Source organism: Oryctolagus cuniculus, chromosome 12, assembly GCF_964237555.1.
Source record: "Oryctolagus cuniculus chromosome 12, mOryCun1.1, whole genome shotgun sequence".
Classification (NCBI taxonomy): Eukaryota; Metazoa; Chordata; class Mammalia; order Lagomorpha; family Leporidae; genus Oryctolagus; species Oryctolagus cuniculus.
In genome coordinates, this window is record NC_091443.1 from 83,421,037 (window position 1) to 83,444,793 (window position 23,757).

The 23,757-nt window shown below is 46.3% G+C and overlaps 1 protein-coding gene across 5 annotated transcripts in view; it reads right to left on the reverse strand.

Annotated features, from left to right (window-relative positions):
* Positions 1-23,757, reverse strand: part of RORA (RAR related orphan receptor A) — a 763,877-nt gene that overhangs the window by 27,031 nt on the left and 713,089 nt on the right. For all 5 annotated transcript variants that reach the window (XM_051821923.2, XM_051821924.2, XM_017347977.3 and 2 more), the window contains 2 exons: positions 14,557-14,642; positions 320-461 (listed from right to left, as the gene is read on the reverse strand). In XM_051821923.2, the coding sequence (XP_051677883.1) occupies positions 320-461; positions 14,557-14,642 (228 nt within the window). The remainder of the gene's footprint in view (positions 1-319; positions 462-14,556; positions 14,643-23,757) is intronic.

A 23,757-nucleotide genomic window follows, 5' to 3' on the forward strand; every position in this document is an offset into this window, starting at 1 on the left:
GCTTAGGGGAGCAAAGGCCTGGAGGAGGGATATAAAGGCCTGCAGTCAATCCATCATCCTATAATATCTGAAATATAAAAAAACTGAAGGTTCTCTGACTATAAGATACTCCTCCCCCATGCCCTCCTCCCCCATCAGCGACCCCAGTGGATTATGGGACGCGGCAGCTGCTGTGAATTTTATGGAGCTGCCAGGGGAGCCTTGGGGACAGGAAGACAGGGCGGGAAGGGGCCCCCGGGGCAGCCATGGGTCTGGGCTTCCGGAGCTGCTTTCCTGACCCCGTGTGCCTTGCAGACCACCCGAAGCCGGGAGAGCTCACCGTCTCGAGACATCCCCACGGCAAGGCATTTCTGGAGTCGACAGTGTTGGCAGCGGTTTCTGCTGGTTCGATCAATCAAACAGTTCTTCTGACGAGGACAGGAGTAGGTGGCATTGCTTTGCTGACTTCTCCTGAAAAAGCCCTGTGGTTCGGTTATAAAACATAAAACAAGTTAGTGTGTGTCCGGGCGGCGTGAGACTGGAGGCAGTGCACGGGGCACTGAGCGGCATTAATATTTAATGGAGAATTAAACTTGTAGCAGAATCATGCAGGAGACCATTAATGAAATTAAAGTCACTTCTTTTTCCTGGAGTAAAATTGATCCCTGGAGCCTAATCCTGCATCCCTTACACAGGCAGAACTTTTTAAACATCAACAGGCCATTGTCTGTGTAAAAGGCACAAGATCAGGTCCCTAACGAGCTTGATAGAATGATACAAAGTCACCTTTAAACTTTATCTCCAAAACGTTTTTATAAACAATCACCAACCACCTTCCTGGGGTGTCCAGAGTTAAGGAGAGTACAGCCACACTGTAACTCAGGTGCTGCAACCCTGTGCACTGGAATCATCTCTGCTGGGCTATTTAAACCCATGGCTCATGGGGCGCCTTCTGCTCCCCGAATCCAAAGCTGTCTCAAGCGCTTCAATCACACGCGGGTGGATTACTTTGGCCGATCAATTAGATTGGACATGCTGCCTGGACAGTTTGGAAGTACCATGTTTAGAACTGCGGCCTCGCCGGTGCCGCGGCTCACTAGGCTAATCCTCCGCCTTGCGGCGCCGGCACGCCGGGTTCTAGTCCTGGTCGGGGTGCCGGATTCTGTCCTGGTTGCCCCTCTTCCAGGCCAGCTCTCTGCTGTGGCCAGGGAGTGCAGTGGAGGATGGCCCAAGTGCTTGGGCCCTGCACCCCATGGGAGACCAGGAAAAGCACCTGGCTCCTGGCTTCGGATCAGCGCGGTGCGCTGGCCGCAGTGCACTGGCCACGGCGGCCATTGGAGGGTGAACCAACGGCAAAGGAAGACCTTTCTCTCTGTCTCTCTCTCTCACTGTCCACTCTGCCTGTCAAAAAAAAAACAAACAAACAAACAAACAAAAAAAAAACCAAAAAACTGTGGCCTCTCACTTAAATCCAGCCTCCCAGTCCTCAAGCTCCTCGTGCATGCAGAGCACCGTGGAAACGAAAGGGTGTACAGAATTGCCGAAGGAGCTACCGACCTGGCTTAGCTTTGTTTTCCTACCTTCCTGCGCTGGACGCTTAGCTCACTCGTTGTCAGGGTTTATTTTTTTCCTAAACTGTCCAGTTGAAAACGCAGTCTGATTCTCAACAGATTCCTTCTTTAACTCTGCTACTCGGAAGCATACTGCTGAATTTCTATACATTTAAGGGAAGCTTGGCTGTCTTTTTACTGTTGACTTTCCTTTGCGGTTTTGAAGCTAGGGATGGATGCAGAAGGGCAGGAAGGTAGCCGGAGTGACTGCCGTAGAAGAGGGAATTTGCATCTTCAGAGCTTGAATGGTGACGACGGGACACTGGTAGAGTGGGGAGACGTACAATCCTGAACTGTCCCAGTATGGGCAAACCAGTAGGGTACATTATCATCAAAACATTTTGCTGGACAGTTTTGCCATATCAGAATTAGTGAAAACATGCCTGACTACTGAACTGGTATCACCTTTTAAGGAGTATGCCTTAAATGAATGTCACAAAGATTCATCCGTGAGGATGTTCCTAACAAATTCAGCAAGATGCTACGTGTCCAACATCAGTGTGAACCAAGTCACACTGTGTATCTTCTGACAGTGGAATCCAGCAACAATCAAAGATGCTATTTCAAGATAAGAAGGTGACAAACTGTACTGCTGGAATTTTTAAAAGCAGTGAAAAAACTAAATAGTATCCAATTGGGGGGAATAAAGAAACCACATATTTAATACGGAGGCTTTCGAAAATGATACCCACAAATGGAAAGGATTGTTGGCTTTGGCCAGTGGGGTCATGAGCATTTTTAATTTTCTTTTTGTTTGTGCTGCGTGATAGGAAGGTGGAGGGGGATTGGAAAAACCCTCTAGGACGTTGTCTTTCTCTAGTGATGGCTGGAGGGCCTCTGTGGAACAACTCAGTGTATGGGATGCGTGTGACCTCTGTTCCCAGTCTACTATGAGGACCAAGCTGGGACTGGGAGGGAGATGGACCCCTGACCTCTCACCCTCTCTGGCTCTCGGGCCTCCCGGAGTGTCTTGATTGTATTTGCAGTCTACCCCCATCCAGAGTGGCCTCTTGTGAGATGAGCTCTCTGGTCTCAGAATGGTGAAGGCTGTGTCTTTTGGCATTGTGTTTATTTTTTCCCCTGTGAAAGGGAAGTGTAGAGCAGCAAAGATTTTTTGAGGACTTAACGGAGAGAGTTCAGGAAAATATAAATGGCACTACAGGCTGATGATCCTTAGATAGCAATCCCAAAAGCAGTAAATAAACCTTTTTAACAAAATAAACCACAATGTGCCACGGTAGGTTGATGGCTTGCAATGCCATCATCAAAAGCCAGGAACCAGGAGCTTCTTCTGGGTCTCCCACGCGGGTGCAGGGGCCCAAGGACTTGGGCCATGTTCTGCTGCTTTCCCAGGCCATAGCAGAGAGCTGGATTGGAAGTGGAACAGCCGAGACTTGAATAGGCACCCATATGGGATGCCGGCACTGCATACGGCAGCTTTACCCGCTATGCCACAGTGCTGGCTCCACCTGCTCTACTTCTGATCCAGCTCCCTACTAATGTGCCTGGGAGGGCAGCAAAAGATGATCAAGTACTTAGACCCCTTCCACCCACGTGGGAGACCAGGATGGAGTTCTAGACCATTGAGGTGATTTGGGGAGTGATCCAGCAGAAGGAAGACTTCTCTAACTCTGCCTTTTAAAATGAAAAACAAAACAAAACCCAGAAACACAAAGAGTCTGTTTGGACTCTTGGCCATATTTCGCTCTCACCTCCTCTGCCTCTTGACTGAGGCCAGCACCTCCTCGTGTGGCCTGTGTGTGTGGTGTGTCATGGATGTTGTGTCTGGGGATCTGTGTGCACAACACAGTGCTACCTGCGAGAGCACCGTTTCCGAATCTGTTATGAAACTGGCGCAGGTGCATGGGAACAGGTGTTACTGCTTGCTGTTTAGTTCTGTCAGAGGCAGGTGTGATCCGTGGCCTGGTTTTGGGGCTGAGCCAGGTGCAGGGACTTGCTCAGCGCCCACCTCCAGAATGCAGTAAAGCTAGGGTGTGGCACACGGTTGGACTCCAGAACTCAGACTGTTGGCCTTTCCTTTCCACCTGCCTTGGTGGTTCTCACAGAGGGCAAAGCTGCCGTAAGGATAAAGCCGGCAGGACTGAGCCACTCTGGAACGTGGGTGGCTTCTTTCAGATGGGCCCTTCTGTCGCTCACCCACTGCTCAGGCATCCTGCAGAATTTTCTTCTACTGCCTCCTGCTGATCTGGGTTAGGAACCTCACAAGAAAACCAGTTTCGCGACTTCCTTCTGACCAGGGGTAGAACGAGTCACGAGTCACGTGGGTTAGAAGGCACCTTGAGCTTTGAGGAGTGGCCTCTGGCTGGACCTTGGATCTGGCTTCTGAGCCGTCTGCCTGGAAGAGGACTGTGCTTATTTACGTCTCAGATGTTGAGGAGTTTGGGGGAAAGCAGGCAAGCAAACAGATGCACCTGACTCTGCACAGCGTTCATTCCTCAACAAGAGTCAGCTGTGCAAATCCGTGCTGCAGCGTTCCGGGAGGGCACAGCTGTGCAGCAGAGGCGGGCTGCCATTTGGACTCAGCAGAGGACTGTCAGAATCCAGGAAGAGGGCAAGAGCTGGAAAGAGAGGACTGGGGCGAGCCGCCAGGGCTGAAGACTGAGCTCGGCATTTCAGAAAGAATTAGAGGAAGGCTTCTTTGTTAGCATTCCTTGGGGTTTCTCAGAGACTTAAGGGTTTGGGAAGTTCAACTGATAAGATATTAAAATCCAAGGAATACGTAAAAAGGCAGAAGGATTAGGAGAGGAAGAAAAGTGGAGAGTATCTAGCTGTCTTCCTACCTAAAGCTCAAAGTGTGACAGCAGGAACCTGTCTGATGGGGCAGCAGGCCTGGAGACGGTCCCGCTGAGTCATGAGCTCCACCTGTTGGGGAATCAGGGACCAAACAGCAGGGGCAGCACAAGCCAGTACATGGAGTTTTGGGTGGACTTGTGTATAGGAAATAAAGTGCTTCAAATATGAGTTAGCTGGGAGAGATACCAAGTATGTACTTGGGCAATTTTGTTACTTCTATAAGATGAGCCAGTGCATGGCTTCCTTGGGTTGCATTAAAGTTCACTTTGTTTGGATGTCACAAGATACAGAGAGGTTCAATTACAAACATGGCGGGTTTGAAGTTACCATGATGAATTTCAGGGAGTAGATACCTAGTGTGACTGTGGCACACTACCACCACCTAGTGGCAGCCTGCTATCATGCAGTCACTGCAAACAGAAAATGTTAGCAAATCACAGACATGGGCCTGTAGAGCAGGATTAAAGTTGAGAAATAAGGTCCGGAAGTTCTTAAACAGATGGTGCATCAGAGTTACCCATGAATCTTTTAAACTTTCGATCCACTGAGCCAGAAGCTTTGGGGATGCAGTCTAGGCCTACATGTGAATTAGAACCATATGAAACTTAAAGAAAAGAAATAATGTGCAGAACAAAGCTCCCTGAAGATTCTGCCCCCTCTTATGATGTTACCAGAGATATCCTCTAGTTTTCCTGATTTTTGAAGACCGAAAACAAGCTCAGGTTGTTAAATGACTTGTTCAAGGTCCCCCTGGTGTCAGTGTTGGAACTGGAACGCCAGTGTCCCCACTTTTAAGTACAGTGTCCTCTGACCTACGTATCACTTCTTATGTGCTGGACTGCCAAAACCTATGACATGGATTCCATGTTGCCCTGAGTCTTTGCAAGTGCCTGTTGCCATGTTTCAGTTCTGGTATCTGCCTCCCATTCTCTAGGAAAGTCTATTACACCCCAATTTTTTATGATTTATTTATTTGAAAGCCAGAGCGAGTGCACATCCATCAGCTGGTTCACTTTCCAAATGACTACAAAAGTCAGGGCTGGGCTAGGACCCAGAAACTCTATCCTGGTCTCCCGCATGGCGAGTGGGGGTCCAAGTACTTGAGCCATCATCCCCCTGCTTCCCAGACACATTAGCAGGGAGATGGATTGGCAGCAGAGCAGCTGGGACTCAAGCTGACACGCTAATATGGGACGCCAGGGTTGTAACTGGCAGCCTGAGCCACTGTGCCATAACCCCTGCCCCCAACTACTTTTTACAAAGCAGTGTGGCTGTACGCTATGAATTTGTTCATGAGTCCCACGAAGACTCGAGCTTCTCAGGACTGGGCATGAGCTTATGGTGTTCTGTAGAACACTCCTTTTAAGGTACAAGAGTTGAATGCTGCTAAAACTTGGTTAAATCTGGTTGTTAAACCTAACCATCATTAAAAAACGAGAATCCATGTAAAATAATCCACTAGGGGCCAGCACCGCGGCTCACAAGGCTAATCCTCTGCCTTGCGGCGCCGGCACCCCAGGTTCTAGTCCCGGTTGGGGTGCCGGATTCTGTCCCGGTTGCCCCTCTTCCAGGCCAGCTCTCTGCTGTGGCCCGGGAGTGGAGGATGGCCCAAGTGCTTGGGCCCTGCACCCCATGGGAGACCAGGAAAAGTACCTGGCTCCTGCCATCGGATCAGCGCGGTGCGCAGGCCACGGCAGCCATTGGAAGGTGAACCAATGGCAAAGGAAGACCTTTCTCTCTGTCTCTCTCTCTCTCTCACTGTCCACTCTGCCTGTCAAAAAAATAAATAAAAAAAAATAATCCACTAGGGTCTGAATGGTGAAGAGGCTGTATGATTGTGTGTATACCTCTTCCCTAGTCAGGGTTCAGCAGGAGGGCACGTGAGCTGGCTGACTAGAATGGCGGTGGAAGCATTCACACCACAGAAATTGGCAAATGCTAGAACAACCAGGGCCTCACTTCTTGTTTTGTGCATTATCTGCAATTAAAACGTGGTGGTAACGCAGACGAAAGTATGTCATATCTGTAGCCAGCACAGCATGAGTAGCATGCAAAAAATGGGAGGAAATACTCTTCCAGCACTTGAAAAGTACTATCTGATCGAGCAGAGAAGCCACGCGCGTCACCACTGACGAAGAAGTGAAGTTCCGAAATACGTAGCTGCTGTTTCACTTTCTTCTTATTCATTCGGGCAAATGTGGTGCCAGCCGACCTTCGTGTGGGAACCATAGGCTTTCGCCAACCACAGGTGCAGACAGAGGAGACGGGCACAAAAGGATTCCCTGAGAATCTTGTGTCTAGATGAAAGTTTAGAGGGAGGACACCACGTGCAAGCGTGTATGACTGTATATAACATGGGAGCCGTGGCACACGCTCCGAAGTCCTGCATGTACAGATAGGTGGGCGCTTTTCGTTTTTCCAGAGGCCAATTAAAAGCTTCTCAGCCTGTTTGCAGCTCTGCCCTGGTTTTGGGTAGGCACTGACCCACATATGGGGCCCTAGAAGGCCCCTCCCCTGACTCCCACACAGTTTCCAAAAGCCTGTGTCCTCCCTGGCAGGCCCTCCCTTCCCCACCCAGGTACTCGAGGTGGGCTTCGTTTATCTCACCACCTGCCCCGCGTCCTAGCGGCCACCCGCCCACTGAGGCTGCCGGCAGCCACCTTGGTGATTCTCAGATCCGCCTCCTGCACCTTCACCATGGTTTTCCTGTTTCCGTGACTGCCGCTTCCTGAGACCGTCCCGACACAGCCTCCCACCAGGTAGTGCTCCTTCCATTCCACACAGTCCTTAAAAGAGCTCTTTCTAGGCTAATCCTCTGCTTGCGGCGCCGGCACACCGGGTTCTAGTCCCGGTCGGGGTTGCCGGATTCTGTCCCGGTTGCCCCTCTTCCAGGCCAGCTCTCTGCTGTGGCCAGGGAGTGCAGTGGAGGATGGCCCAGGTCCTTGGGCCCTGCACCCGCATGGGAGACCAGGAGAAGCACCTGGCTTCGGATCAGCGCGGTGGCTGGCCGCAGCGGCCATTGGGGGGTAAACCAACGGAAAAGGAAGACCTTTCTCTCTGTCTCTCTCTCTCTCACTGTCCACTCTGCCTGTCAAAAAGAGCTCTTTCTAGAACCTACAACTGGTCAAGTCGCTTCCCCGCCTGTCAGCCCTCAGTGGCTCCCTACTGATGACCAGGCGGTGACCGCCTGCCCGCGTATCTCCCTCTTCTCAAAGTAGCACTCTGGCCGCGCCTCAACTACTGCGTTCTCAATTCTCCCAAGAATCCTTGTCTCTGACACACCCTGGACAGCCTCTCCCTTGCGTCTTTCTTTCCAGGAGCTAGCCCAGTTCTTAAAGAGTCACCATATACTTTTTGAATGAATGACCAGAGGAGAAAACAATCACAGTGATTGAAAACAGTGGTGACTATTATATGCTGAGCGCCTAACTCTATACTAGGTACCATGTAGGATACTTTGCCAACCTTACTACTTTGCAATTCACTATAACCTACAGTTTGCAAAGCAGTTTTATATCTGCTTTACAAATGACAGAATTACAGTGCAGAGAGGTTAAGACATGTGTCCCAAGTCACCCACAGCAGATTAGGGGAGGAGCTAGGAATTAAATCCCTGAATCTTAGGTTCATCATATTCCAAAGCAAACAGACTTCTGAGTGTACTACAAAAACAAAACACACGCCCAGGGCAAACTGAACCCCCTTAAACGATAAGCCACCAAACAAGCAAGCCCCAAACCACTTTTCCCTCTGTAGTCCAAGTCCCACGTAAGGGTTCAGATGAAGGAGGTAGCATTCTATAGGGTCTGGAACACCAGGTTTCTGTGTGGGCAGGGAAACCCTCCTTCATCAAGAGGTGGGAGATATACACGGCACTGCCCATTGGAGGTATTCATAGTTATGCCCGAGAGCGTGGCTGGACGCTGAGCTGGGGTGTGTAGCTGGGAAGGGGCTCAGAGGTCTTCTTCCCAGGGGGTCCCTTCTTGCTTGGGGCTCCTTCTCAGTGAAGCACAGGCTGAAATGCTGATCTGATGTTTGGTCTTTTGACAATTTTCACTTAATGAATTGATTCCTACAGTTCATTAACATACCCACTTCCACTTCTGTGTACACATATGTCTTAATTAGCTGCTCATTGGCTGTTTAATTACAAGAAAACAGCTGACAGCTGCCTGGCTGAATTCTAATGGCAGACGCTTTGGAACGGCGACACATTTGCTTTTGACAACCGAGATTTATTCATAACTCTATGATTTATTGGGAATGCTCAGATGCCTGCCCCAACTATTGTATTTTCCTACACAGCTCAAACTTGGGGATTTGGAGGACTGTGGAAATGGGTGCATGTCTCTACTTTCCAGTCTACTGCAGAGGATCCTGGTACAAAAGGATTGTATTTCAGAACTCTAGATTGAGAATGTTAAAAAACATGGGGTGAGAAAGAAAGGAAAAGCAGAAAGTTAGGTATCTGGATAAAGGGAGAGAAGAGGATAGTTGTCCACTGTCCTGCCAGTCCAGGGAGAGGGAGGGGAAGCGATACAGCTGGGTGGGAGACAGGAAAAACAGCCAATGAGGAAGGAAACTTGTTAGTTCAAAAAGAGGCGGCAGCCTCATCTGAAAAGTTAGCAGGCACAGCCCCACATTCATGCAACTGGCAGCACTGAGCATGGAAATTCAGATCTCCTGTTCAACCGTGACTTCCCTCCCAGTAGAACCCCATGTGCAAATAATCTAGGATTACAGCTGACCTCACGCAGCAAACTGCGGAAGTCTAGGTGTCTGTTCTTGGAGCCAGAGTTTGGCACAGCAGTTAAAGACAGTGCTTGGCACGCCTGCATTCCATACAGAAGTCCCTGGGTTGGAGCCCTAGCTCTGATTCTGATTGCAGCTTCCTGTGAATGTGTACCCTGGGAGGCTGCACTGATGGCCTCAAGTACTTGGGTCCCTGGTTGTTAAGGGCGTTTGGGGAGTGAACCAGTGCATAGGAGATGGATCTCACTGCTTTTCAAATTCTGTGAGAATAAATAAAATCTAGCTGTTTGCTATTGCCTTCGCTTTCTCATATTCAGAACCAATCCCAGTGAGCATACTCAGCTACAGTTGTTTCCAGGCAAGCATGGGAGGAGGATGCACCCTGAGACAGGATGAAGACCCAAACACAGGAGAACTAGAAACTACGAGTCGCACTGATGCTGATTTGACCCATCTCTGCCACAAGCATGGAAACAAGCATTATGCTATCACCTCTATATACCAGAGCTGATGTTTTGATGTCGTGAGCTTATCCTTCTAATTTTTCATTTTCAGTGGCTCGTTCAGTATTAGCATGAATGGGTCAGGATTGAGAAGTGGACAGAATTGGTTCAGGGCTGGTAATACTTCACACTCGAAATAAAAACATCAGAATTCTCTAAAAAGACAATCTGGGTCTAAAAGGAATATTTGTGGCAAGTTCTTTTTAACCTTAAAAGAAAAGTAAAAGGATCAGTTATGTACTCTAGATATCTTAGAAAATACTTTACTTTTTTCAAAGGTTTATTTATTTACCTGAAAGGAAGAGTGACAGATATCTTCCTTCTGCTAGTTCATTCCCAAATAGCTACAATGGCTGGGGGAAGGCCAGGCAGAAGCCAGCATTTCACCCGGGTCTCCCACATGGGTGGCAGGGACCCAAGTGCCGCAGTTGTCTGCTGCTGCTTTCCCAGGCACACTATCAGGGAGCTGGATCAGAAGTAGAACAGCCAAGACTCCTACCAGTGCTCTGATAGGGGACAGTGGCGTTGCAAGCCATGGCTTAAGCCACTGTGCTACAATGCCTCCCTCTTTTTAACTGTTAAAAAAAGGAAGCTTTTGCAGAGGATACCATCTGAAATGTATTAATTGAAGATAAAAACTTGATGAGCAAGTGATACTCTGTTCTTTTTCAAAAGCAGAGTCTTAAATGTAATCAGAAAACTATTTACTAACTCCAGCATTGGACTGTACATTAACATTATAAAACCTAGAATTAAAACTAGGGAGCCCATGGGGTCAGCACTGTGGCGTAGTAGGCTAAGCCTCTGCCTGGGGTGCTGGCATCCCACATGGCACCAGTGCGTGTCCTGGCTGCTCCTGTTCCAATCCAGCTCCCTACTAATGCGCCCGGGAAAGCAATGGAAGATGGCCCCAGTGCTTGGGTCCCTGCACCCACCTGGGAGACCCGGAAGAAGCTCCTGGCTCCGAACTGGGCCAACGCCAGCCGTTTCTGAGTGACCCAGCGGGTGGAAGACCTCTCTATCTGTAACTGTGCCTCTCCTCAAGTAAATAAATAAATCTTCAAAACAAAACTATGGCACCCACAAGTCTGAAGGCTGTAGATAAAAAATGTGTGGGTGAGTGTGGTTATCATCACCATCAGCTGAGAAGCCACTGTGTGTCATGATGAAGCTGGGAACTGAAACGGAATGAGAAACAAAACAATTCACTTTTTCCTTTACTTTGAGGATTGAGCCTTGACCCCGACAACTGCATCCTCTCGTGGTATCTTGGGCTCTTTCCTCAGCCCTCACGGCCCAGGACCTGACCCCCGCCCCAGCTTACCTTACATTCCCGGTCCCATCATGTTCACCCAGGCCTGGAACTCAATTCTGTTCCAACAACTCAGGACAGAGCTAAACCCACCAGGCCTGGGTTTTAACATATGTTCTGAAATGCAGTGCCCAGAGCTCAACAGTACCAGGATGCTGTCCTGTCACTCTTTCAAAAGAACAAGTGCAGTGTCTTTATAATCACCTGGGCATAATGGACCTGTCTACCAGTGACCTTCCCCTGCCCACAGAGAATCGCCCTTGGCTCCAGTCAAACTGAGTGTCGTGCTGTCCCCTAAATACAGACCCAGACTTCTCTATCACTGGGCTTTGTCTCTGCCATTCCCCAGCCCTGAACATCGAGTCCTTCTCTGCCTCTGTTCCTCTCCAGCGGCACCTTGTTCAGCCACTGCCCTCTAAGCCCCCTCCCTATGCTGCCTCTTAGCTCTCACACCTGTGCCATCCTCTTCTCTACAACTTGACCATGAACTGCTTGAGGGAAGGATTAGGTCTTCTATGTCTTTGGATCCCTTCCAGTACTCCTGGCTCCAAGGCGGGGCTCATGCTACTATTGTTTTTATTGGCAGCTTCTACATAATGCATTGCAAACTATCCTGGAAATAATATCTGACTCAATGAGGGTTCCTATGAGGGTACTTCAGAAAGTTCATGGAAAAATGGAATTAGAGCACAAGTTAAAAAAAATAAGTACAGTTTGTTTCATAAAAAATAGACATTTTCTACAAACTTTAAAAAATTTGAGAGGCAGAAAGAATTCCCATCTGTTAGCTGACACTGCAGGGAGCTGGAGCCCAGTATTGAACCCATGGACTTGGATGCTGGAGGGAGGCATGTTAACCACGAGGCTAAATACTTGTCCTTCTAGGAACCTTTTGAAGACTTCTTAATTGCATGGATTGCAAGATTGTTCTTGCACCTGAGTAAACTTACCTTCTTAATTCCAACTTTTCACCAACTTTCTGAAGTACCCTCATACAGAGCATTACCAAGGTACTAAGGAGTTGGCTCATAACGACTGGAACAGCCAACACTTAGTACCTGCTTGTGACGTGCCTGGAATTCTGAGTGCTTTACCTGAATGCATGAGCTACCCCTATACAAAGCAGGAACAGTGACCACCGTTTTACAGATGGGAATGGTGGGGCCCAGAACACAAGCAGTCTCTCCACAGGTGGCAAAGGGGATGAGGAGAAGGTGAGATAGCAGCTCTTTCTGTTTTTCTAGACTACTCTTGAAACTTGACTTTTTTTTGCTGCTCATTTGCAATGTTTAAATTATGTGGGAAAACAGGTAATTATTTCAGCCGTTACATAGGTTCACTAGTTTGTTCTGGCTTCATGTTGTTGATTTTAAAATGCATTTTAAAATACGTTCACTAAATGGTTAGCTCAGAAAATGACCCAGTCACCTTCTCCCCTCTTACTAGATATATCTACTTAGACATTTTCTTCATGTTTAATTATACTGTCACAGAGATAAGTGATTTACAATTGGTCATGATATAACCCCCTTCAGCTAGGTAGAAGGTGATAAATAATTAACATCAATGGTAGAAGTTTCTTCGCCATAACTAGGAATAAAAATGTCACAGCAAAGAGAAACTGTAATCCAGAACAAACAGTCTGTGCATCAAGAATAAACACACAACGCTATCCAAGTCCCAGGCTGGGCACAGGCCCAGTCTGTTAATAAAATAACGTTTTAATTGTTTAGTGGCGTGCACTGTATAAAGTCGAGAGAGCAGAGGAAGAGAATTATAGATAAGTGAAACTGGCTTTGGCCTTGAGATAGTACACAGAAGAGATCTCAAAGGGGATCAGGAACAAGGACACCTGTGCACTCGGAGCTGCCGCTTGTTTTCTTGGGGCAGTGAGAAGGCGTGCTATGTAAACAGAGGAGTATGCATAGTCAACTTGGGTTTTATAGAATGGCCTGTCAGTTCATCCTCCAGCTGCTGGGATCTTTGTCAAGACTGCAGACTGGACGTCAGACTCAGAGGGAGTGAGGTGGTGGTCAGAATGCTGCCTGGGACCTTGCTCATTGAGGAAACACCTGGGTGGTATTTGGTGCACAGAAATCCCATCTGCTGGGGCCTCCTCGTAGGTAAGCAGTGCTGTCTATGTCACAGGGAAAGGCCACGTCCCTTCTACCGGGTCAAGGACGGCAGCTGCCCAACTCATCAAGCAAACCAACTCGGAAAGTCCATGGAGTGACAGCTGCCGTGGGCGGATCCCTCTCTTCCCTCCATCCTGGCAGGGGCCAGGCAGGTTAGTTTATTGACTGAAGAAGGGCAGACTGAGGAAGTTGAAAGCACCTCACGTTTTTCTTGGTTTTAAGGGTCACCATAGAGATGAGTAATTCAGAATCCCCTTAAGTAGCCTGAAAGGCTGGTGTTATTTTATTTTATCTTATTTAGGAACTGCAGTGGGGTGTAGCAAATCTCAGGCTTCACTAAGATGAGACCACCAGGCAGTATTTGCTAGGGAACTTTGCAATGATGACTGTGGTAAAACGAAGAATTGAGGAAATGATGAGGCTGATTTCCCTGAAGTCTTTCAGTAATTATTTGTGTCTGTAGGTGACACTGTCATTGATGACACTGTATTTTCCAATTTCACTACAGGAAAGCTAACCCAAACCCATAGATTTCATTTTTTGCTTCGGTCTCCAAAAGCCTTAAGGCTGATTCAGGCCTGGTTGTAGCAATCAGCTGTCTCCGAGGCTTCCCTGCATGTTTAAATAGCGTCTCTCCTGTTTATTTTGCACTGTTTTATCCTGTAAGCTGTCTCCGGGCCTTTCCAATACAAGCAAGAGGATTTAAATCTTAATAAATTGAAATTTGAATAACAGAGACCATGGGGCTTTGGGGGTCTTGAATTACTAGGATAAACATCTCTATTTCCTATTCTCCCATTATGCATGTGCTGTACATATTGCTGTAAGATCAAGGTCATTAATAATAAAAGTAGTGATTACAGCAATATTAATATTTAGATTTCAAGAGCATTTTTTAAAAAAGAATATTCCTGTTCCATTCTTAGGAGGAACAGGTGCTATGCCCACTTTACAGAAGAAACAGCCACTGCAAGATTTAGGCATTCCCAAAATAATACAGAGAAGCGGTGGTGCCAGAACTGGAACTCAGTTCTTTTCAGCCTTCCCATAATTGGGCCAGATGGGTTAACATCTGGGCGCCAGCAGTAAGAGTCAATCACATTCCAGTTTAACTTACTGAAAATGCCTAATCAGATATAACAGCTTGTATTAGGGACATCACAGAAGATGTCAGCGACTGCACATCCACTCAACCAATTCTGCGACCAGAGGGACCCTGAGCAACACTCAAGCACCTTACTGTAGACTCCTGTTATTTTGAAGGAAGCAATAAAAAGGTATATATAAGTTCCTTAATTATAACTTCACATCAAAATATTTATCCTGTCCCGTCATTTCTCATCACTCCAAATTTCAAGGAGTAGAATTTTAAGATGATATCAAAGCAAAGAATAGCAATCAGAAACATCCTAACATTAATAGAAACAACAACAACAATTAAAACGGCTTACCTTGCAGCCTTCACACGTAATCACACCATAATGGATTCCTGATGATTTGTCTCCACAGATCTTGCATGGAATAATTTCAATTTGAGCTGCAACAGAAGCACGCAACCAGTTAATTACATTTTCTTTTAAACACCTTATAAAAGCGTTCCCTGATCAGCATTTGTATAGTGGAAACTAATAACCTGCTAAACATTATACTGCATTAACTATTCATTGCTGAACTGTGAGGGTCCCCCTGGAGCCCTGGACTAAATTATGGCTGCTCGTTATATAATAGCTTTCGGGTTATTAAAATGGGTCATTTGAGAAGGTGTTTAAGAACCCACAGGAAGACTGGAATCAGCATTTCAAAGCCTTCAAGAACTGGAGAGTTCGCAGTTTAGGCCTCAGAGCAAAGCAGATCCTAAAATGTTTCCTCCGATCTCATTTTCCATCATTATTTTTAAAAGGTCATGGATCTGTCTTGGCTGAGCATTGCAGCTCAACTGGTGGAGGAAAAAAAAATACTCCAAAGAGTCAGGTCTACTTAGGAAAATGATTCAATTCAAAACATTAATAAGTTACAGATGAGGGTAAGTTAAGAATTTCTTTCTCATCTTTTTTAAATTAATATAGTTGCCATGTGTTAAAAATTAGTCCGTTTGTGTATGATCCAGATCTTTCAACCGTAAAGTTAATATCCTCTCTGAATTTAGTAGTGATGAATCCCGACAAATGGGATACATCGCTGAGTTCTTTAACTGTGGAAATTGATTTCCTGGTATTGTAGGCACGTGTTTGTCACCACGTGATTTCTTAAATCAGTCTGGAAGACTGCATCAAATAATTACCATATATCACACCAGAGTTCTCAAATACGACAAAGCACATGTCTAAGCACACACATTGTATCTTGAGGAGATTTAAAGTATAAGTGAGGATTAGAAAAAAAAAAAAACATAAAATAATCAGGCAAAAGCAAGTGCTTGGATTGCCTAGTCAATAGAATTTATATGGTACATAAGAAAGACTACAGCTGAGCTGTGTCGAGAGGAGGGCAAGAGTCGATGGTGTACCTGGAAGATTCCATTACACCAAATTTATTTTCCATGGTTTTCACTATAAGATATCATGTCCGATGATCTACACTGTACGCACAAACACAATTGCAGGTGTCCACGTCTATTTCATTTTCACATAGCTCCTCATAGCTTACAGAAAGCAGTGCCCCTAAGGAATGCACTGTGTAGTGTAAGGTAACACACAGAGACACAGAGCCCATGCTTTGTTCTGATGTAACCCGGTACCCTAGCACAGTTTCCACAACCACTTATTTTGGATTTGATGCCATGTTGTATCCAATGCCCAAGACCACACATGAAAACTACTGGATTCAACCTCATAGTCAACCATATATGTTCTGCCACCTCCCCCTGATGGGATCTAGTTCAAGTATTTTGGGGACTTTTGGCAGAGTACAGCTATTCTGGAAGGAGGGTCCTTTTCCTACCCATCATTTTTGCTGCTGGCATACTCAGTTTTTGCTTGTCCAGATTTAGGAGCCATTCAAAAATCTCACATCCAATGTATTTGCCATAACCTGCAGGCTTTCTAATACCCCAACAATGATGTCTTTGTACACTGTTGCCTATGCATAGTCTGAGTTATGCGACTTCATATGCTTAAGGCAGCACTGGACAAAAACTGTCATTTGCAACTCTGCCTCCCGATGTTATTGCCCAGCTTGACAGCTTCAAGAAAAACTCTTTAGGAACTAGTGGAAAAATAACAGTGCCTTATCATGATGGCAAGGGTTTGTGCCCCAGGTTCTCTCCAGCTGCCTATAGTGTTTGGCTCAATGTTTTTTCCAGAAATTAGAGAAAGTCTGAAAGGCGAAGGTGGCTGAGATTTAGTGTCTTGATTTCCCCACATGCATCAGCTGGCCTATAATGAGAACCAGCCTCCCCTACTCGGGACCTCCAGGGACAGAGGACAGGGACCACCTCTTACACAGAATTTACATCTGAAATAAAACCACAGTATGGCTTCTGTTGGTGTCTCACTTCACAGTGTAATCACAGCCGTGAGAGAGAAACTTCTTTACAGCCTATAATTTAAGTCAGTATCAAAACTACCCGAGGCAATTAAAACCACACTAAGGCTAAACTCCTTTCAAGAGTTAGGATCATCCATCCATCGTAAAGACGGGGAGATAAGGCGTATCTCCATTTAGTCCTCCCTGAAACATGAAGGGCCTGTGCAGGCCCTATCGGGAATGTTGAGCGAAGCCGTTTATGGATCAGACTGAAAATGAGACGCTGCTTGAGAGTGCGAGGACTGGGACTGGATTACCAACGGGAAGTGCCATAGGGGTGCACAAGGCAGTGACCAAGATGGCTGCTACCGGCCTGAGGTAATCCTATGGACGGGGAGCTCTGCCCACCATGGAGGCGGCCCTAGGAGTGCCATCCTGGCGCCAGCACTTGGGCTCGTAGAAGGGCTCATGGCCAGGTGGGGGATGAGGGGATGCAGGCGGGGAGGAGCTGCAGCCCAGACTCCCTAGTTTGGTGCCACTGTGACTCAGAAATCCTGACCTGAGGCTCCTACACCCGTTGGTCTTCAGCCTTGTTCCAGCTCCCAGGGTCTTTCAGATCTGGAGAGCATCCTCCAGCTGAGCAGGGGCACATCCTTGATGAAGGGGATGAGTGGACTCACTGCAGACGGATGTGCACATCCACGCAAGTGGCCATTCTCCTAGACCTCTGTCCCTACTGGGTTTGCGCTTAGTTCGGGGGGGGGGGGGGGCGCACCATTGGCTAAAGAGTCAGGATCTGTTAGAGAGCTCACAGCCAGGGTGTGGAAAGGGCTCTCCAAAGCCACGTGCAGGGATTCTGATTGGTCAGAGCATGCCATTATCAGTGTGACCCCAGCATGGCTCTCTCATCTCCGAAGACAATTTCAGTTGCAGCTGCTCTCCAGGAGATGACTAAAATCCACCCGCTCCAAAAGCAAACTGTCTGAATGTGATCTGGTCCACATATTGACATTCCTCGAAAGCAAATATTCATGGACAGGAGCAGAGCACTGAGCCCTCCCTTTAATCCAACAATGCACAAAAGCCCTCTATATCCCCCCTTTTAGTCCATTTACAGCATTCGAATGAACCAGAGAGGGGGAAAAAAAAGATGTAGTTAATGCCTTGCAAATTTTTTCACAGAAAGGCAGTTTAGTCCCCATAAATTTGAGTTTTCAGTCCAATGAGAGAAGGAAAAGGACCAAAATCCCTTTGCTCTTCATCCCACGGGCTTTTCCATTTTCTACCAGACAGTGTTGTGTCTTCTCAAAATAAGCTGCTTTGAACACAAATTATGAGGCTTGGCCCATATACATACTGCACACATCCACGCAGCCAGCATTTCAAAGGCTGAGTTCTGTCAGACACCCCAACTGTCAACGTTCACAAGCATATTGATTAAATTAGCTCACATCCATATTCATCCCAGCAAAGAGGTTTATTGTGGAGTGGAGTATGCGAGGCAAGACGCACACGTCTAATCATGTGTTGGCTTCACAATGAACAATCTTGCTGGGAAAAAGTCTCATTTGCCCACATTCTCAGCACCGCTGCCTAAATAATTGGCTCTCTCTCGTGCACCCTCAGTAATTCAGGCATGCTCTCTCCATCTGCAGAGTTGACAACAAGAGGCAGAAGGGCACCTGGAGACCCTAGAAGGCAAGGGTGCTACAGAGGTCCCTGGCCTGTGCTGGCACCTAGCAGGGTACTTCTATAAAAAAGTGTGTTTTCTGCCCTGGACTGAAGTGCCCGCATCACATATGGGCACTGGTTCAAGATCCAGCTGCTCCACTTCTGATCCAGCTCTCTGCTATGGCCTGGAAAAGCAGTGGAAGATGGCCTAAGTCCTTGGGCCCCTGCACCCACATGGGAGACTCAGAAGAAGCTCCTGGCTCCTAGCTTTAGATGAGCGCAACTCCAACCGTTGCAGCAAATTGGGAAGTGAATCATTGCATGGAAGACCTCCCTCTCTGCCTCTCCACTCTCTGTATAACTCTGATTTTCAAATAAATAAATCTTTTAAAAAAGTGTGTTTTCTGTTACAAAAGGAAATGGAACATGAGACATGGCACTGTACAGATTCCCAGCGCTTCTATTCCTTCTCTTGATCAGAATCCAATGCATTCCTATAGATGAACATCTAACATGTAACAGAGCCACTTCAAAGAGAATAAAGTTTATTTTGGTGCAAAAAAGTGGAACTCCATGGTGGAAAGCCATCATCCCATGCATTCCTGGTGGACTTTGTGAAGTTTCCTCACATTTGTGCCCATAAAGCATTGGGCATCATCTCCCTCGCTCCTCCAGCTCTACTCTGAGGTAGGCGTTAAAATTATCGTTACTGTCATCTTCATTCATATCTATTTTTCACATGGGAACATAGAATAACCTGTCAAAGAGAGCTGGGAAAAGGCAAGGCTTGTTCTCAATGTGTTTTTTGCCTAACTCAGGTTTTTTTTTTTTTTTTTTTTTTTTTTGGCCTCCTGGTAATTTCTCACCTTATTGTACTGCTAAGGCTACACTGTTCAGTAACAAACATCACACTCCTCTTGGTATACAATCATTAACCAAGGATCAAAAGACATTGTCTAAGCAATCTAGTTGGGCGTACACACTACACAGAAACCGATGTCAAGATTCTTGGAGTGACGCTTAGGGTTTCCAACTGAAAATCATCAATATTCTGGGCTAGTCTCAAGTTTACAAAATTCTGGGTAAAACTTTTGACCTGAAAATGACTGACACCAAGGTTCAGCCACTGTTAATGCTGGCTGGGTAAAGTATTTAATCTTGCCAGTACTTATTTTGCTATCTGACCATTCAGTGAGTGATACGATGTGTAAGTGGCAACACAGATAAGATCATTATGTGTATTTTTTCTCTAAGTGTACCACACAATTCTCAGAAATACCTGGCACTCCGTAGTAGTAATTATCATTGTTAAGGAATTCTGTCTTTTGGTGAAATTTCTCTCTCCAAACTTCAAGCTCTTTCCCAAGTGAGGATAGAGGAAAGATGCTAACTTTCCAAATCACGAGATAGGCAGCTCATCCCAGCCCCCACAGCAGTCCTGCACCACACTGGCACTTGTGTGCTGTAGCACAGTGGGATGTCACAGCAGCTGAGGGAAGCAGCACATGGAATTTTGTTACTAACAATAGTACCAACAGTACTGCTTATATAAAAATAAACGAATGTGGACCTTTCACTTTAGCTCACTTGCACACCATATACTTTCTGGAATTCACCTGAACAGACTGGGGCACCTGCTGGCTTGCCAGCAATGACCAGTGGCCACACCTTGCAAAACTGGTTAAAAAAATGCTACCTTTTACATAAACCTGTGGATGGTATATATGGTTTCTCCCTTGTGAGGTTACATATTTCTTTAATGTTGGTTTTTTTTTTTTTTTTTTTTTTTTGGAACCAGCATGTATTACTTTTGTAAGCAGAAAAACCAATAAAGATTAAAAAAGAAAAACCCCAAGGCGTTTGATTTTATTTTCGGTCGAATGGCTTGCGTCCTTTATGGATTACTCACTGCACTTTGTATTCCCAGTTCTGCACTGCCGGGGAACGAAAGACTCCGGCAGTGGCCCGAACGGCAGCCCCGTCTGCGTGTCAAGGCCACTGGCGGACAGCTGCGGGGTCCTCAGTGGGTCCCCACTGCGCCTGACCACCTCCTAGTTTCAGGGCCTCCAAAGACAGTTGTGTGGCTTATGCCCTGCCCAAGGGCGCACAGCCAAGCAGACAAAAGTAGGGACTGACATTCACCTAGCTGCGAGCCCCCTGCAGCAGAGTGACTGCCACAGCCTGGAGGAAGGGCGCCTTGCTATTGACAACACCCATCCTTACAGGTCTATATCCTTACAGGGCACTATGTCTCCACTTTGGGAGGAAAACAAACTGCCCTTGGAACCCAGTGTGGACTGTCCCTAGCCCAAGCATGTGCAATGGCCCTGGGGTAGGAAGGGCTAAGGTTCTAGCTGCACACTATAAAATCTATCAGATTGTTTCGCCATTTTTTGGCCATTACATAGAATTCTTCCCTTGATCCTGGATTCTTTCATGACAGGAAGCAGCATCATAACCACGTCTGGCAACAACATCAGTGCCTGAAGTTTGCAGAGTTCTACACAGTTGAAAGGGTTTTTGTCCCCACTAGCTTCTTTGCATTTTGGTACTCACAACATCCCTGAAGGAGGCAGGTGGGGATTATAACCCCCATTTTACAGATGGGCAAAGTGAGCCTCGGGAAGATGACATGTCGCCTTTCCCTGTGTCTACAAGCAGCAGCTGCTTCCCCCCAAATCTATTCAGGATTATCAGATGCCTTCAGAGTCATGTCATCACCCTGCGGGGGCTGCCCAGGGAGAGAGAAGACAGGAGAGGAGGAGCTACAGGTGGAGTTGGCCCTCCCAAGTCTCCCTCTGCCTGCGACTCTCTGGGTGGCCATAGCCGGTCACTTACACCTGCACTTCCTCCACCTATAAAACAGGGACTAATTCTCACCTCCCAGGCAGCTGGTCGTAAATGACTGCTTCCAGAGCTCTTTGAAGATGAAAAACCTATATAAAAGGGAAGCTTTGCGAAGCCTTGGTCTATCATTCTTGGCAAGGCCCAGGACGCGGTGCCCTCACTACCCACAACAGGCTTCACCACAGAGAGAATAAAAAATGCCCGGTGCTGCTCACCTGCTAGCTGGATTTTTTTTTTTTTTTTAATGGTTGGCTTGCAGAATGCCTCCTGGGGGATGGATAGGTCTAGATGTTTCTCAGATGGAGACATCACCTCCCTGTGACAGTCGTCAGGGGCAGAGTCACTCGAAGGAACCCCAGGCAAATGGCACCTTCTGACATCCCAAGCCTTGGGATTATCTGTTGTGTGACTCAAAGGACCCTTTCATTATAGCCATTGGAAAATAAAAGTCCTCCAAGTTAGTGTGCTCCCCACCCCTGCAGATCCCATGCACCTTCCCTGTTAAGCGACTTCTTAAAAATGTAATCGTCATTTGTGCTGAAGACCGAACAGCTTTTTCAAAAGCCATTTTTCAGACAACTATTGTATATACCTTCCAAATATCTAGATATAAAACATGCTTAAAAAAATTCAGAGCTCACGTGTTGGCAAACTCCATTTAAAAGGAAGCCACTTTGAGGGTTTGGCACACTGAGTTTTCCTTCACTCTTTCTGTAGGTAAGACAGGCACAGGAGTTACAGCGCCAGAGAACGTAAACTGAGAGCTGAGCTGTGTACGCAGCAAGTCTCTGCAGGATCCGGATGCTGGCTGCATCTTCTCCTGTGGCTTTCTGTGAACACACAGGTAGTTCTGACCCTGGGAACGGAACATTCGTCCTGTGTAGCATCTTTCCATCCCCAGCAGATGAAGCTTTCCCGAGAACTCCACTCACATTCCCTGGTACACATGTAGCTGTGCACAAAGTCAAATCCGGATGAACACGCTTGTCCCTAGACAAGGAGATTCTGCCAGACCAGAGGAACAGAATTTCCATGGAGAGAACCACGCATGGCTTTCAGTTTTAGATCCAGTTCTCCCTAGAATTCTAATACACAGGAATGCACAAAATGCCAAAACTGAAGGCACCTGACTTTCTCTTATGGTAACCACCTTGCCACCAACTAAACCTTTAGTAGAAACACTTGAAAAGCAAAGAAGCCTCCTCAGACTCTATTCTACTCATCCAGAGTCAAATGCAGAGTACGTTCTTACCCAGAAGATGATGCCACCAAGATCAGCAACAAAAATCCTTTTTTCTTTTTGTTTCTCCAAATCTAATCTCTCTCTCTCCTTTGTAAATGGTGGAACATGCTTGCTAAGGATCTGTGGAATTTTGTGAAATCAAGGGCCAAGACAATGGCCATCCAAGTCAGTTTTTCAAAGATTTCCTAGGACCACCAGGACCATCTAACAACAATCCTTCGCTTGCATCTTTTTGTGTGCTTGGTGTCACTTCATATGACCAGGAAACAGAATCTGTTTTATTTTATTAAGTGGTTAGCTCATGCTTCAAGGGAAATTCCTAACAACGTTTTCCCACAATGAGTGAGTGTCCCTTAAATAATTTTGGATAATACTAGATTTAAAAAAAGTCTTCTGACTCAAAACAGAACTGCATCTAATCTTTTCTAGCAATCAACCTCACTCTAGATACCAATTCCTTTGTTCCCCTTAGCAAAAACAATGACACCACATTTAGGTTAAGTCTCTGCTCACAGTTGACAGCAATGGGGTCAGCTTTTGGTTGTCATTCAAAGTTAGTTTGTGCAACCGAAAACAACATCTTTAAAACCAGACCAACTCTGGAGATCTTATCTTATTTCTGCTCAACCCAAATCATCCAATTACTCTTACTGCATCTTATGGAACAATCTTACTTTACACAATTACCCCGAAATTCTCACAGGGAAGCTGAGCATATAATCATTCCATTTTACAACATACAACTTCACATCTGCCTATGCATATCTCAAGCTATTTGCATTTTACAATCTTGGTATTTCAGAGTAGAAGCTTTTCATTTTTTTAAATGGCTACATATTATCTTAAAAAAGTGACCAAATATAATTCTACTGTAAGTCCTAACACAGAAGAAACCTATTACACAGAAATGGACCATATAACAAGTAGGATGCTTTTTAAAATCTACTTGTTCTGTAGCTTCATATGAGTCTGGCCCATTGTTTCCTTGGCATACGACATCACAGTTCACTAAGTCAATCAAAAATTCTGTCTGCCTCAGAATACTATTTAAATGGTCAAAGTCTCCTGCCTAAAAAGTCAACCACTGACTGCTATTTCCAAATTGCACAATATCCATGACTCCCTTACTGTGCCATTGCAAAAAGAAGCTGGATGAAGTAAGATGTACAGAAGTGGGTCAAAGAAACAGGAATCTAGGTTATGTCATGACAGCTTACCAGGCAAAGGAACCCAGTGCTTCTTTCCATTAGCTTGGGTGGTTTTTTGAAGATCAGTTACTGCTCACAGACTAGTATGTCATTTAAGAAATATTCCCCAACCAAACTTTGGATTCATGGGAAAAAAAATGGAAAAAAATGTAATTTTAAACTCTGACAACACATTTATACCCCTCCAGATTAATGCATAGAAGACAAAAAGGACAACA